Consider the following 16,321-nt stretch of genomic DNA (forward strand, 5'->3'; position numbering starts at 1 on the left):
ACAAGACCAGTGCTCTAACCCCTGAGCTATGGAGCCAGCACAGTAAACAGTGGCTCCGCCGTGGTCACCACGGGGGGAACACCGAAACTGGCTGCATCATCCCCAAATTTTCATCACCCCCCAAAACTTGTCCTAGGCACCAGCCTGGGGCAGCTCCGCTAAACACAAGGACAAACAGCAGCAGCAAGAAGCACGGCACTGCCAGAACCCACCAGTGCAGTACAGCCCACACCCCTATAACATCAAAAATTCGGGTTCGGCCCCTAGGCTGAACCCCTACAAGAGTCGGGGTTCGGCCCCTACGCTGAACCCCTACAAGAGTCGGGGTTCAGCCCCTGGCACTTCCAGCAGCATTTTTTTTTTTTTTTTTTGCAGGACTTTTGGCCAAAGTACAAGCAGCGAGGAAAGCTCTGCGGTGCTGCCAGAATAACCTGGGTGGTGATGCCCGTTTCTCCTCTCTAAGGTTGTCTAAAGGCAAAGGTCGATTCGGTCTTCATCATTGCAGCCCTAATTTAAGGAATATGCAAATGTTGGGTTTGTGTTTAACATAAACATGGAGGGGGGGGGAACAAACCACCCCAGTGTATATATATATATATGCTCTCACCCCAATACATACATGTTTTCACTTAAATTCTTTCTTTATACTTAAATTCTGAGCAGGACAATCCTTCAAACCACAATTCTGATGTTCTCCAGCCCATTAGCAGTTGGGAATAATAAACAGGAGAAGATGAGCACAGGTAGCACCTTCAAATTTTATTTCGAGCACATGGGCTAGGAACAATCTGGGAGGTTTCAGATCCACTCAGGCAATGTTTTCTGCTTGCAGAAAGTACCAAAGTAGTTTTGGTTTGCTGAAGTAGCATTTCTCACGTACAGACAAGACAAACACCAAGTCATGACATAAATACCGTGTCTCCTGCTAATACCTTTCTTATACTAGGGATTTTTATTTATTTATTTATATCATTTCTACAGTGGCATAGCTTCAGCAGTGGGTGGAGCTTAGAAAATTCAGGCATTTTGCTCACCACTTCACAGCTTGACCTTTCTAAGAGTTGCTGCAGCTTTAAATAATGTGGATTTAAAGCCAAACTCATTTAAAAAAAAAAAAAGAAAGAAAAATAAAAAAAAGTAGACCTTCAGGAAACAACCCACCAGCTGAAAACGGAGATGTTCATGCCTAAACCAGTCACCCCCAGCTCTTTTTATGACTAATGGCATCTTAAATTCACCTGATCCTGCATTAACATATCTCACAGGACATGAATTGCGCTTCATCTCCAGTAGCTCCTGGCCAGATTTCCATTATTTGGGACAGAGCTAAGGGCTCAGCTGTGCACAGAGAAAACCTTCAATGGTGCATGCGAAGATACACCTGTAAGCCTGGGAAAAAAGCACCTCTTCACCAAGTCAGCAACATAAACATGGGTTTTTGTGGATTTACTCCACTTCTGGTCTGTTTGGGTTTTGATGTCACCCTTTGCAGGGTCACTTTCTAAGGTGGCCTTTGATAGACAGCATATCTTCACAACCAAGGGCACAAGCTGGTGGAAACCAATTGAAGGTGTTTAGGGCAACCACCCAGCTGTGCTCACAGGATCTGTGTGCCCTGGGAGAGGGCTACAGCATTTTCATTTTATTCTGCTGCTGCAACATGGATTTACTGCAGAGAACGGGTTAAAACCCCTAAAACATAGGAAATGCACTTGTTCAACCAACAAATTGTTGGCATTGGAGGATCATTGGACGTATGAGGATCAGCTATGCACAGAAATGTCTTTTTCTCATCTTAGAACCAGCCAGGACATATTTTTCTTGATTGAAGAAAAGCTGCCCCCATTCACCCAACTATGTATTTCCTAAAAAGGACTAACATTTTCTAGAAAAGGTTTAAAAGCCAACTAAGAATGCCCCAAAACCAGAAACCATATTTTTCATCACTTCAGACAATAATACGCTTATTGTTTTTTAAAGGCTGCTTTGTTTTGGCAAAAGCAACAGTGAACAAAGCAAGCCATGTGTTAAACATTTGCTGTCTTGGCAAAGAGTGATGATTTCCAGAAAAAGAAAACAGAATACAAAGGTAAATGGGTGATTTTGCTGAGAACTGAGCAGTAAAGAGAGCCTGAGGAAATACAAGATTCTGCACTTGAAATCTTCATTACTACGGGCAAAGCAGGATAACCTTTAGGGGCTATTTTGAAAACAACATCTTCTGTGTAGAGGGGATCTCAGGAGGAGTTACACAGGAGCATCAAAATTCAGAAACATGGGTCTTGCTCACATCCAGTAGGACCAGTTAATAAGCCTAACTACCTCCTCCTAAGTCTTGTAGAACTGGAGGCACCTGGGCAGGAGTTCCACTTTTGGCATGGAGGTGGTGACTACAGTTTGTTGGCAGCAATAGCATAATAAAACAATAGAAAATCCCATTAAATTAACTTCAGAAGGAGCAAAACTTTCTAATTTGATTTCACTTGATCAAATAGAAAGGACCTTTGCCTATTCTGTCTTTGGATGGATGTCCAACGTGTCCTGCTCAGCGTTACTCTCTCCACCTTTCCCATGGGACATTTACCCACTAAACATTTCATTTTTAAGTCATTGACACTTATAAAGGAGTGGAGGCTCCACTCCAAAACTTGTCACCAGCTCTAATATTGATCCTTAGACCCACACAAGAAAAGAAAAATACCCGTCCTTTGTCAGACTTGGAGCCAGAAACCAACTGCCAGTGGTTTCCTTCTCACTGAAGAGGTGAGTTATTTCAGAGATGGGGTTAAGATGATGACCACAACCTTCTGGAGATTGCTGATGATTTCAGTATCTGTTCTCTGTTTTAAGCTGATCTGAAGACCGTCCTTGTGATATTTTTCCCTGATTACCTGGTTGCCCATCTAGCAGCTATCTGCCTGCCAATGTACCAACAAACCAGACTGCGTGGTTGGTTTGAGAGTCTCTTGTGCTCAACGCTGCTGCCTGGGCACCATCCAGTGAAAACCATGGAGACGGGTCCTCAGCGAAGCCCATAAGAAATCTCAGGGGCACAGTTTGATGTACGTAACGGTAGAACAGACCGAAAAGAGAGGAAACACCTTCTCCTGGAAGGCAACATTGAAGGTGAAGATGTGCTGCATGTTGTCAGCATTGTAGAAGGAGACTTCTTCCCCTTCGTAATCCAGGTACACCCTGACCTTATTGAGTTTCTGGTTGAGGCACAGCGGGGTACGTTGGGGTGAGGTAACTGCCCAGTAGCGGCCTCCATTTTGCTGCACTGCCCAGATCCCTTCTTCAGGGGAAAACTGCGTCAGACCTTTCCTTCTGACAGACTCCTTGGCCACCCCGAAGGCCCAACCGTCCGAGGCCCCCACCTCCACTTCCCAGTAATGTCTTCCCGACTTGAAGCCTGTGGTAGCCAGCACCCGTGAGTTCGTGTCGAATCTCTTGGGGTTGTCGGGCAGCTCCTGTTTCCTACAGCCCATCCTCACACTCTTGAGGTCTGCAGAGAGGATGAGGAGGTGGTTTGCCGAATCAGGGTCCAGGGTCAGGTCCTCTGTTGATGACAGCAGTCACAGTGATAGTAACTCAATAAGAATTTTTTACAATTAAAAGTCCAAACTGGGGATGTTTTTATCAGTTGCTGAACCACATCCCAACCTCAATAACTGCTCCTTTTCAGCTCCCCGGACAGTCTGTGGTGAAGGAAAGCCAAGTTCAGACCTTGGCTTGGCTTTGAGGTTCTTGAGATGCCTCCTTTCACCACTGACTCTGCAGGAAGCCTGGAGGCTTGGGACTAATTTTAAGAGCAGTAATTTTAGATGTTAACAAATACGCTGCTTCTCTCTACCCACACACAGGGACAAGCTACATGTGGTTGGTGAGGAAGGTCCCAGTGAAAGATATGGGATGAGCAACTACCTCACCTTTTCAAATCCTCACTAGGGGTTAAGTCCCACCAGGTAAAGGTGCAGAACAACATGGCAAAGCAAACCATGGCAAATGAGGACCAAGGTCTGGTTCATGGTATCCTACAGGGAGACCTACATCTGCATTGTAGTCTTTGGCTCTTTGATCAGCTCAGCAACACCACCAGCCAGTACCCCCCACAAACACTGACCAGGGGGACTCATCTGTGCTCCCACAGTGACACCCCAGTTCCCTTCATGGAAGGGCAAAACTCATGCTGCTGCTGCTAAGAAATGGGGTAACAACAACAAAAGGACATTAGGAGCAAATAACATGATAAAACCACATGCAAATGATTAGCAATTATATACAGTAAAAATGGACCTTAGATCGGGACTTCTTTTCCAAAGAAATTGATATATTTTTTTTCTTTTTGTTTCTGGCTCATCTAATGCACCATACACAAGATGGGGTATGCATACCTCCCAGATCATAAATTGCTGAGTATCTGTCCCCAAACTACTCCATGACGACAAGTCCTCATGGAAAGCCATGATCTAAGGTCAACTTTACACACCAGATCACTTCTGGACAGCCCAAAAGAAACATGCATGTAGATGAAGTTTGATACTAACATCTTTTCCCCTTCCAAAATCAGGCTCAAAGGAAACAGCGAGCACGCTAGTGACCTCAAATTGTGGTTGTAGTCAGCAAAGTTGCCTTTGGGCGCACCTAAGATGGGACCTTAGAAGCTGAAATGTGTTGAATGCTGCACCAGAGTTTATTTAGCTAAAGGTCTTTATGCTCTTTCAAAACCCATAGATTTAGGCCTGAAAATTGTGTATGTAGTCCAAAAAGACCCATGATGGGATTGAAAGCTTCATGGTATTTCACAGGGGTCAGAAAAGTGATAGCAACCACAGGAAATGGTAAGTCCTTTTTTCCTTCAAAACTTAAGCACCAGGTTCCTCCCCAAAACTGGGTGATTGGCTTTAAAATAACATCTCCTGCCTTTTGCACTATTATATCAGATCAAGAGATAGGTGCTTTCAAAGTGTCCATTAGCAAAAGTTAGGGGAAATGCACTGATGAGCAAATTTCCTTGATGCCAATCTTTTCTTTAAAAAGTGTTCTCCTTCCTTCCTTTTGCATCTCCAGCTGCTGGAGTGATTAGGGTTTGGGTTTGAGCTTCAACTCAGCTGCCAGGGGCTGTGAATGATGAGCGGGTTGATTTAAAAAAAAAAGAATAATATGACTCCAGGAGCTCGGGTGTCATATTAAAAACAAAAAAAAATCATTCAAAGCTCTTGGAAAAGATGAACTAAGGCAGTCAGAGGAGTGGGATTCAACAATTGCTACATGGTTTTGGCTGGTCTCTTCCTCACCCCTTGATCCCCCAGCTCTCTGCAGCATAAGCCTTGGCCCAATCTGCTTGCAGAAGGATTGCTGGTATAGTGCACCAGCCAAGTTATACCTCTACACATGCACACACACCACCACGGACATGCAGTGAGGGTCATTTTGCCATTTGGCTTTTAAACGGTGGTCATCAGCCTTTTTTGCCAACCCCTTAGCATTTTCCAGAGGAGTCTGGGGAAGTTTGTGAGCAGTCTCACCCCCCTAAGCTGCATGGTCCTTGGAAAGGATCCAACCCATGGCTTGTCCTCCTCTGTCTTCCCCAAGGGGTTTGCAAATCCCACACTGAAGACTACCATCTTGAAAGCAAGAATAACCCGTCTCTTCTAAAAGAGGGCTTTGCTTTGCTGGGGTAATTCTGGCTGGTCTGGGCATGGCTATGGAACCTTCACATCAAGGCAGCTGGAGGATGGGGGCAGATTTTAACAGCACCTGCCCATGCCTTGCACCCACTGCAGTGCAAGGTCAGAGGGATCAAGGTGGTGCCAGAACCACTGCAGAGCTCATCACTGTGGTTTCCCGGTTCACTGGCATTCCCCTGTCCTCACTGACACCAATGAAGCAAAGAAGAGGCTTGTCCAGCATTGAAAAAGTCAATCTGGGCTGGTTTTGCAGGTTGCAAATTCATGACCTCTCATGTGAACTGCTCCTTTGCCAACCCTAGGAGAGCTGGTGAGCAAGTCTTCTCCAGCTTGGCATGATCTGAAAGCAACTGCCTGCCCACAGCCACAATTTCAACAACTTTCTGCAGAATTTAAGTCATCTGACTTTGCGCTGGAGTAGATTATGGAGTGCTCACACCCTCCATCCCAAACCCCAGTGGAAATAGGAGCCTGATCACAGGCCACAGAGCAAATCCAGCAGACTTAAAGCAAGTTGTGGCTTGAAAGGGTACAAAACCATTTTGGGGTTCAAATATCTGTTCTTTCTGTTCCGCACTGTAGTTTTGTTAAGTGTAAACAGGCAGAAAGGACCTAGCTTAGCTGTCAGATCCCCGGCGTCAGCTAGAAAAATCGTCTTTTGACTCTCGAACTGAGCAGGCTGGATCTGGAAATCACCGAGAGAGAAGAAATTAAAAAAAAAAAAAAGAAATCTAGAGTGCTTTTTTTCTTTTTCCCCCTCTCTTTGGCTTTGCAAAACCAGCTTTGCAAAATACAACCACAATTTAAAGTCTTTGCTCCAGGGCGCTATGTCTTAAATATTTTCCTTTTACCTTTTTCACCTCTTCCCAGTTCATCTTGCAGGTTTTCTGAAAAGAAGAGACAAGCAAGTAAATGGCAACATCAAGAGAGCCAGAGGGAGCCACAAAATCTCCTTTATGGGGACCTTTACACCCACACCACATTGCCAAAGTGCTGTCTTTGCTGATGTGGGACTCGACAGGGAACAAGATCTGAGGATGGAGCAACACCAGCTCCCACCAGCTTGTGCAATGGGGACAAGCAACAGGAGAAATTCCTGCTAAATATATTCTAATTTTTGTTGTTGTTGTTTTTAAAAAAAGCTTCTGGACATCAAGAGAATTTGTTTTACCCTTATTTATCGTGCTTGCCATATTTTGTTCTCCTCGTTGCATTGTGAGTTTCAAACTTGTAGTACAATCTTTTAAGCCAATTATTGCACCAGGGCGTAGTTTGCGTTTAGGAATTTTTCTCTTCTAGGTCTGCTTTCTGGTGCTTGCTTCCTTTCCGAATCCCTCAGCACCATCTCGTGGCTTTGCTGCGTTGCTGCAAGGGGTTTGTTCTTAAATGCAAAGCTTGGCTAGCCCGGCCTCAAACTATTCAAGATGTAAAAATCGCAGGCTTTATTGCGCTAAAATTGATGTGCCACGTTCAGGTTTTTCCCTCTTTAATAAATCCTGCAACTCCTTCGCTGGCAGGGTGAGTGTCCTTCTGTTCATGCACATCTCCAGAAGTCCTTTCCAACACAATTTATTCTTCTATTTTAGTACTGCTGGCCAGGCATGTGCTAAGGGACCTTGAGACATCTGCAGCATCCCCAGCACTCCTCATCCCTTTTCCCTGACGCCTGGTAAAGGCCAGGCCTATTTTAAATGCCCTGGTTTCATTTCCACGTACCTCTGAATTTCTTTAAGACTTTCTCAAGGACAACAGTCTTGAGGGAGAAATTGCAGATGTGCATTTTCATATCCGTGCATACTGGCACAGGCTTCTGGCACTTCACATCATCACTTCTGCAAAGAAAAAAAGTAAAAACATAAGAAAATCATTGCTATTCCCCCCCCTTTCCTTTTCATTTGTAGTTGGTAATGTGCAATGCTCCCACCCTATCCCACCAGCAGTCTGTCCAAGTGCTCAACATCACATTGCGAGGATCACTCATGGATTTCAACCTGCCTGGGCTCAGGACACCAGGATTTACATGTCAACTTTGAAAACCCCCTCCTTGGGCTGGTTGTTGGAAAGGGTGTACTGGGTTACAACCACTCAGCTGCTCCTGCTGCAGCTTGAATTTCATTTTTGGAGCTTAAATGGTGCCTAAACCATTGCCCTGGGTGAATTACATATCAGGCAAATAAGATGACTTGGGGCTTCTGGTCTCACTTGACCTTTGAAGAAACTACCTGGTAGGAAAAGACTTGGTGATAATGCTAAGTTTTCCAAGAAGCTGGAAGAGACCCAGGGCTTGCTCTGAGTAGGGAGGCAAGCTCCATCTACCCCGGTGCTTCCCTGGGCATCTGGGCTGCAAACACTGACCTTTGAACAGTGCTGGTGGGGGAAAAAAGTGCGAAGGAAGGGGAGAAGCAGCGCTCCATACCTGCTTATGATGTTCATAACATCCTAGAAAGGAAAAAGAGAGAACATGTGAAATCATTGTGCAATGTGTGCTATGTGTCCCCTGGCTCAGAGACCACAAGAGCAATTCCCCTTCATCAAACCCAACCAGAATGTCCATCCCTTATGGCTGCAACAAGCAGGCATGGATCCATGCCTCAGATGTTTGCTTTCAGCTTTGGAAGGCCACAGTCCCACCAAATCCCACCAAACTATCTGCAGCAACTAAAGACCCAGCTGCTTCTGGGGGGGACCAAGCCTTCCAAATGCTCCTATGCACAATACTCCAGGTTTATGCCCATAGAATCATGATGTGGTTTAGCTTGGAAGGTGCCTTTGGAGGTCTCTTATCCAACCCCTTGCTCAAAACATGCCAGCTTGCCCAGGGCCTTGCCCAGGTGAGCTGGGAGTTTCTTCTAGGGTAGGTACTACCAAAACCTGTTTTCTATTCCATTATTTGACCATTTTTGTTGTGAACCCAGGTGTAGGCATCTGGGAGCCTTTGAGATGCTCTAAGGATCTCTCTTCTGATCTTCCACTGCTAAGAAGTCCTATCAACCTGTTCCATGTGAAGTCTTGAGATACAGAAAGATACCTGCAAGTATCCACCTGCCTGAGAGCCAAAGGGACATCATCTGCCATAACTTGGCCACCTAGAAAACTGGCATTAAACTTGCACATCTATGTCTCCATGATATCTGGGCTTCCACGGTCTAGTGACCACCAAGAAGAGTTTAGGGTACCTCCAGGGGGTGAGTCATCCAACCCTGGGACGGATATTGTGATAGTGGAAATTATTTGCCCTCAGGAAGGGTGGATTATGGAGGTAAATTATAGGTTAAAATACCCTCAATAGCTAGTTGCTACAAGGCAAAATTTCACTGAGATGAAACCCATGCTCAGTCCAGCCCATGACACTGTTTGCCCTTTCTGATGCCTTTAAAATAATATAAAGAAGGGCATAAACCATGGTGAGCATGCTGGGCGTGATTCAAACGCAATGCAAAGCCGTACCCATCTCCAAGGGAATAGGAAAGGACTCTGGACCTGGCTAAGGATTTCCAACATGGCCTTTTAAGAAAAAAATCACCTATTTTTACAGGATCATTTTTGCATGCAATGGTGACAGCTGAACAAAGACCACATGAAATGAATTTTCACCCATAGCCAAGTACTGAAACCATCTGCAAATATTTACAGTGCTTTCAACCCTCCCTTGGAGGGAATTTAACTCCATGCAGATCTATGTGCATCAGAAGCACAATCTACTTAGTTTAATCAAAACATTGTCAATTAAAAGAAGGTCACCCATTAGCCTTTTGCCATTCGGTGGGGTATAGGACAGCTTGATTTTGGGATGGGCAGCTTGGGTTTGTTTTTCAAACTCCACTTCATCTGCAAAGGAGACTTTGGGTAACAGGGAGAGCTGGATTGGCTCCAGCTTCTTTCTTTGCAGTGCAATCAATACCTGGACTCCATCTGCTCTCTCCCTCATACTTTCCAGCTTGGTTAATAGCTCATTTTGACTTGAAAACCCAGCTCTGCTTTCGGGTCCCAGCCAACCTTCTGCAGCCAGAACTCCGCTGCGAAAACTGGCAAGGAGCCACATCTTGCTGAGCCCAGCTCCATGTGCTTCTATACTCAACTCCTTTCCAAGCCCTCACCAATGCCTTTAAGCTGGAGGAGTGGACATCTGTGACTTGACATGCCACAAACCTTCAGTGCTGCAAACCCATCAAGACCTGAATTTGCAAAAGGATTTCCTCCATTTAGGGATCTAGCCAGTACCCCCGTAGTGGATCTTCATGCAAGGTCTAATTCAGCTCTGAACACATTGAAAAGGGAATTTATGGGTGCTAGAAAGGTCCAGACAAATTAACGGCAGAAAAATTTATCAGAGACTATTAATTATGAAGAGCATGCGTCTGTTTCAGGATGTTCCTGAGCCAAAGATAGTTGCTGTGTGCTATTGTTGGTGTAGCAGAGCTCAGGGCACTCAGACACTGCCATGCACTATCTGCTTATTACAGGTGTTAAAAAAAAAGAAAGAAAAAAAAAGACATTTATCCTCAAAACACCTCTACAGGATCCAGAAACACAATAAAAAAGGATGAAGAAGGGACAAGACTGAGACCTGAAGGCTCCTTTCATCACAAACATCTCACCTTGAGGAACTCAAGCATGGGCTGCTGGATTTTCTCCTCCAGCTCCGTGATAAGCTTGTTGAGGAGTGTGATCTCCTTGGAGAGGTCAGTGATGTTCTCGTTCTGCCTCTTGGCAATGTTCTTCTCCATTTTCTCCAGCTGCCCCAGGAGGATGTGCTCCTGGTCGTGCAGGAACTGCCGCAGCCTCTCGAACTCCAAGAGCAGCTTCTGCCGCTCGTTCTCAATGGTTTTCTGGGAACAAAATGCAGCAACAAAGGTTTTAAGCTGGTGCAATGATTTTGGGGTGGAGAGGGGCCACCTGGTGAATTTGGAGCACCTGCCAGGGTCATTGCTGCTGCTTGCTGGCAAGACTGGGTGCCTTCATCTGGGGAGGGGTGAGGAGATATTGCATCCAGCATGCCTGGACAAAGGCCTTGAAAAGGGGTGGGGATGGAAGAGCAAAGGCCATGGGCAGTTGCTCCACAAACAGCCATTATCTTCATTGCAACTGGGTCCCCACACCCTTTTCTGGAAGGAAGAGGCACCAAACCATGTCTGGGGCAGGTACCTCAGCTCCACAGCAGATCTCCGGTGGTTTTTCTTTCTTACACTGGACATGTAGGCTTCCTTTTTCTTCCTTGGGGTGATGGGGAGTTAGTCAGCACTCAATGAAGCAGAGGTGGGGACTGGTGGCCAAGAGGTTTCCCCAGTCCCTGTCACCATCTGCTAGTCCCACCACCCAAACTGGGAGAAGGGGTTGTGTAGGAAAACGCACTCAGAGCAGCATTTCTCCCTCCCTGGGGGCATCTATATTCTCAGATAAACCCCAGACCCTGCCTTGTTGTGATCTCCTGTTTATCAGCTCTGCCAATATTCCAGTTCCTACTTGGGTTGTCATCACAAGCAAACAAACAAGTCCCACTTGAGACATAGCCCAGGGGCAAATGGGAACATTTTGCTCCAGGAAATGCACGCTTTGGCAGCATGGACAAGGTTGAACATGATTTGGTTGCTTCACTCTACCCTGCCTTTCAGCACAGGTCCAACAGGTTCGCCTGGCCCTCAAAAAATGGGCCTTCACGCTCTGCCTTTTGCGTCATGTATGAAACCATGGCTCTTGGCAGGCTGGGGCTATTTCAAGCCCTGCCAGCTGGAAAAAAAAACAAACCAGCAAATTGTAGTAATAACCCTGTTGCACAGGGATGGTAGAGCAGAAGCATGGGTTGAGGGTGGCCTGATGGTGTTTGTCCCAAGTAGGGGGGGACATGAGCCACTCAAAGCCACTTGTCTGGGGGGCCATGGTCCGGGAAGGGTATTATTAGCAGGGGGAAGGATGTGCTGTCTTCTGCTGCCCCAAGGACAACGAGCTGAGGAAGAGGAGGAAGAGGGAGGAAAGGTAGAGGAGAGTCCTACAGCCAGCCTAGCTCTCAGTGATGCTCCAGCACCCATCCCCTTGGCCTGCTAAGACAGTGGCTGATGTATTACCAATCCTGGTGGTGAAGGAAGGAGAAAAACATCCATTTGCCTTTTTCGGGCTCTGACAGAGCAGTGGTGAGGAGGAGATGGGGTGGCTTGGTGGGTCCTAGCCCCCTCCACGCATCCCAACCTGGATCCTCGTCCCCACCACCCCAGAGCACTGCATTGCGGACACGCACCAACAACTCCTGGGTTTTCTTATCATCATTCACTTTAAACTCCAGCAGCTCTTGCCTCTCCTTTTTCAGGAAATCCAAACGTCCCTGGATTTTCTCCTAGGAACAAAGAAAGAAGATATTACTGTTTTTTCTTTCTTTCTTTTGCTGCATCTGGTTTCCTTTGCTGCATTATTTTGCCTGCACACAGCTTGTTCTTTGCAGCCATGCAAAGACAAGCAGGATTGCAAGGAAGACACAGGGACACTCTCACAGGGTGAATAGTCTGGCTCAGCTCTGCCCACATTTACCCGGACACCCACGTTTGCGACTCTCAAGGACTGCCACAAACTCACATGCATGCAGCGAACACAAAGAAAGGAGGCAGAGGATGCCAGGGGAGGGTGCATGCACTGTTTTCATCAGCTGCTGCTACCACCTCCCCTGTTTTTGCTCTTGGCACAAGCAAAACTCAGCCTGGCTTTAATCAACTTAGATTCATCTTTGGATGCTCGCCCAGACCTAAAATAGATGTGGGTGTTTGCTCAGTCAGCTATTACCCTACTGATAAGGTGGGTGCCCGCAGGTAGCATTTGCAGTGTGATGCTCGCGTGGCTCAAGCCCAGGGCTTTTGCAGGTGCTTGCATGGGAGAAACTCTGTCTCACAGCCTCCTGGCTGCCCTATGTTTAATCCCACGCTCTCCCCAGCTGCAGAGATTATGTGAATGCATGAGAGGGTTTTGCATATCTGGAGAGGAGACAGGTTTTCCAGGTCTTTGGAAGGCTACAAAGCAGCAGCCGGCTCTTTGCAGGGTGGCTGAGCATGGGAAAGCCAGGTGACCGCGCAGGGACTCGAGCGAGCACAAGCACACAGTGCAACGCACACCGCCATGAGGCAGAAGGACCTGGGGGGGTCTTCCTCAGGGCATGTGGACAGACAGACATGTACCTTGTACTCCTCAGATGCCTCATCAACAGGTACCACAGCATGTGGACGGTGCTCCCGGGACCTGTCACATACCACGCAGATGGTTCTCCGGTCGTCCTTGCAGTAGAGTTTCAGGGCTTCCCTGTGCTTCACGCAGAGCCCGTCCTCCTCGGCACCCTTGGCCCCGCGAAGGGTGAACTGGCTGATGATCTCGGACATGTTTGCCAGCTGCCGGTTGGGTCTGAAGCTCTTCTGTTGGAAGACCTCTCGGCACTGTGGGCAGGGGAAGTCCATCTCTAGGTCCTTCCAACTCTTGATGATGCATGCCCGGCAGAAGTTGTGCCCACACTCAATGGACACGGGATCTTTGAAGAACTCCAAGCAAACAGAGCAAGTGGCTTCATCCTGGAGATTGCCAGGCAGAAACACCGCCGCCATGGCCTCTCTCCTGCGGGCAAGGACTGATTTCACCGGGGCTGGATGCAGAACATGAATGCTTGGCATCCAGCCCCGAGTGGGCGTTCCTCTTCCAGGAACAAGCCCGCTGCCCGAGGTCACTCCTGCAGTGTCCGGTTTCTTTAAACTGGTAATGAAGACCTCAGCATTAGGAGACAACACGTAGGTGAAGGAAAAAGAAAGCAAGGTACATCCCTGCCCTTTGCTCCCCCACAAATACTAGGCTCCCTTTTTTTTTTTTACTATTTTTTTTTTTTGTAGGAGGGAGGTGGGAAAAGGGAAATCATTTGGGATATGGCCACCAGATCTGGGTCTCGTTGCTTTTTGGCTGACCTGGTGCTAAATGCAAGATCTGAGTCCTGAGGCTTGTGTTTAGCAGCTGCTCTAGGCTCTGATCCAGGTAATCATCTGAGCTCTTGTTAAAGACCCATTTCTCTCTTGATGCTTCAGCTTGGGACTCAGATGACTTGGTTGAGCTCCAGGGCTCAACAGGGACCATAAAAAGCAACAGGAGAAAGGGAATACACAAGGATGCAAAGTCCATATCAAGATCTGGGGGTGAGTTTCCCAAATCCATAAAGATTAAACTCTGGACTGGGGTCCTGCATCTCAAAAAATACTTTTTGTCTTCCAGGAACATTGTGTGCAGCTTTGGAGGTCTTGCATTAAATGGGAATGATAATTAACATATGAGAACCTTCCTTGGTTGCGGTTTATCTATAACATGGTCATGTCCACATCAGCAGCTCACCAAAGCTCTTGTTATGGAGAACAGAGATAAAAGTGAATGACAGTCATCTCGTTACTGGGGTGTGTGTGTCACATTACCATCAACAGAGAAATGCAGGCAGTTCTGGAGAATTATTATCTTCTCCTAATGAGGACTTGAAAACAAATCAAGTGATCCTATCCATAAATGCTGTTTTCAAAGTCAGCGCAGTTGATCTGACACATCCAGGTTGAGATCTTTCCCTTGGAGACATCTGGAGCTAAAGGGAGGACAAACCCCAACTCCAGAGGTTGTGCTGGAGGAGTTATATTAGCAAAACTAGTCTTGGTGTCCTGATGCCAGGGGTTTGCAAAGGGTTTCTGATTTGTATTACAGGTTGCGTTCATCCTGATACCTTTGCAGTTGGGGGAAACACACTGAGGGGGGTATCCATCCTCCATTTGAACCTCTTTTGTAACTTTAAAACTTTTCTGGCATTCACATTTTCTAACATCTGCTAAACAGAGGCATCAGACTTCAGGCATGCATATACTGCTAATCCAGACTCACTCATTTGGGACTAGAAATGAGCTTTTTTGTGTCAGTTTAAAGGCAGTTCTGGGCTTGGAAAGGAATCCCTCATCTTCTCACAGGAAAATAAAATCTAAATACCGGTGCTTGCTATGACCCACGTTAGTTTGTGATCAGAAATAAGACAGAACAAATGACTCAGACGAGTAGCAGAATATATATATATATATTTATATGTATATATTCACACAGAGACTCATATATATAGAGGGCCGTATATATGTGCACACATATATCCCTTTATACGCAATTATACCCATTTATATATACACATTTCCCTGTGGAAGAGTAATTTTTCTGCAGACAACCATTTCCAGCTCTGTGCATATTTATCTACCTACCCCTTCTCATATAAATTGATATATATTTGTAGACACATGCACATCACTCCCTGTGGAAGGGAAGTTGCTTTCTCTTCCACCTTCCATTTCTCTTGATCTGCAAATAAACATAAACTATATATTTTTTCCCATGTCACGCATACATTTTTGATTACATATCTGCAGAGAGAAAGGAAGAGGTAGTGGTCTATGAGCTGGAGATAAATCCATATGCTATCCAGAGATGCATAAATAGCAAAGGAAAAAAAAAAAAAAAAAAAGGCAAGACACCTCAACAGAAGCAATGGGCAGCCCCGTGGGAAAAACAGAAGGAGAATAAGGTGGGTATAGGGAAAAAAAAGGACAGACAACCTCTGGACAGACAGACAAGCGCATCCCACTACCCTCCCTATTCCCCAGCTGACCCCGCATACCTCGGAGCGGAGGCGTACGAAAGGGGCATCCTCCCGAATCGCCCAACCTTTTGCATTGGGAGGGTGCTAGTGGGGGGCAGGTGGGGGGTGAACCTGGTGGTTGAGTGGTCCCAGTAGGAAGCAGCCCGCGGAAGTCGCTCCACCATGCTCTGACGAAGGAAACCAGCCCGAGCCCTGGATGCCTCTGACATTTTGGCGCTGCTCAATCTCCTGCTCCTTCCCAGCCCTTGGTTGCCCCATTTGTCCCCTCTGTCACCCCCCCACCCCCCATCTCACTTACCATTCCTTCCCCTCCCCCATTCCATCTATCCTGGGCACCCACCGATCTCGCTTCCCTACTCCTCCTCCTCCCCAGCTGCTCCAGCTCTGCTCTCCTCCTCTGTGCCAAAGCTCTTTTCCCTGCCTGGAGCCAGGATCACATTTCTAGCACCTCCCTCCACCTGTCTCCAAGCCCAGACCTTCTCCACAGGGTCTCTGCAGCCCTTTAACCCTTTCCAATGCCCCATCCCTCCTTCCAGAGGAGCAGGGGCGCTCAGGAAGGAATGAAGCTTTTCATCTCTCCTCCAGAGCCATCAATGAATGATTTATCTCCCAGCTCATATTTGGGGCAGCAACATGCAAAGAAGGGCAGAAACATCTCCTGCAGTTCATCTCCCACCTACCATGGGTGACTTGTTTAGTTAAGGAGAGGCTGGGACATCCAAAACAGCAAGGAGGAGGGAAAACAAAAGGAAAACGCAAGCTAATAACATGGTTTCTTGCAGGACTGGCTTTTGGTACCAAACCATCCTGGGGCTGATCATCCTTTGGAGTTTTGTCCTATGTTAGGTGAGTCCAGGCACATTCAAGCTCTCATGCCTGTGCTTCCAGGTAGGACATGGGTGAGCAATCACTGTCCTGCACTGGTGTTCCCCCTGCTTACCCCAAAACTGGACTCTGCTACAGGACCGGATGGAAGAGTCAGTCCCAAGGCTGGAAGGGGTCT

The 16,321-nt window shown here is 46.8% G+C and overlaps 1 protein-coding gene and 1 non-coding gene across 3 annotated transcripts in view; both read right to left on the reverse strand.

Moving 5' to 3' along the window:
- TRNAT-UGU (transfer RNA threonine (anticodon UGU)) overlaps window positions 1-36 on the reverse strand; it is a 73-nt gene extending 37 nt beyond the window's left edge. Inside the window, exon 1 of the tRNA in view lies at window positions 1-36. This exon is cut by the window's left edge and continues 37 nt beyond it. This is a non-coding gene — a tRNA (tRNA-Thr).
- Window positions 37-1,119: 1,083 nt separating this feature from the next.
- Window positions 1,120-15,665, reverse strand: LOC126034924 (E3 ubiquitin-protein ligase TRIM7-like). Of its 2 annotated transcripts, none has more exons than XM_049792846.1 (8): window positions 15,617-15,665; window positions 12,848-13,274; window positions 11,923-12,018; window positions 10,289-10,519; window positions 8,107-8,129; window positions 7,407-7,522; window positions 6,542-6,577; window positions 1,120-3,559 (listed from the first exon to the last, which is right to left on the reverse strand). In XM_049792846.1, the coding sequence occupies exons 1-8, from the start codon at window positions 15,634-15,636 to the stop codon at window positions 3,045-3,047; spliced, it is 1,464 nt and encodes a 487-aa protein (XP_049648803.1). In that variant the 5' UTR covers window positions 15,637-15,665; the 3' UTR covers window positions 1,120-3,044. The 2 variants fall into 2 exon arrangements, with proteins under 2 accessions (XP_049648803.1, XP_049648802.1); XM_049792845.1 differs by lacking the exon at window positions 15,617-15,665 and adding an exon at window positions 15,337-15,527 and having other exon boundaries at window positions 12,848-13,409.
- Between the last annotated feature and the right edge of the window lie 656 nt (window positions 15,666-16,321).

The sequence above is a fragment of the Accipiter gentilis genome, chromosome 36, assembly GCF_929443795.1.
Source record: "Accipiter gentilis chromosome 36, bAccGen1.1, whole genome shotgun sequence".
Taxonomy (NCBI): domain Eukaryota; kingdom Metazoa; phylum Chordata; class Aves; order Accipitriformes; family Accipitridae; genus Astur; species Astur gentilis.

Bases quoted from the DNA above. Each gene is read 5' to 3' on its own strand.
- LOC126034924 (XM_049792845.1), bottom strand. From the start codon at position 15,527: ATGTCAGAGGCATCCAGGGCTCGGGCTGGTTTCCTTCGTCAGAGCATG. The intron at 8,130-10,288 runs GTGAGATGTTTG...TTTCCTTTCTAG, and splicing joins CCATGCTTGAGTTCCTCAAG to GATGTTATGAACATCATAAG. The intron at 6,578-7,406 runs GTACGTGGAAAT...TCTTCTTTTCAG, and splicing joins AGTCTTAAAGAAATTCAGAG to AAAACCTGCAAGATGAACTG.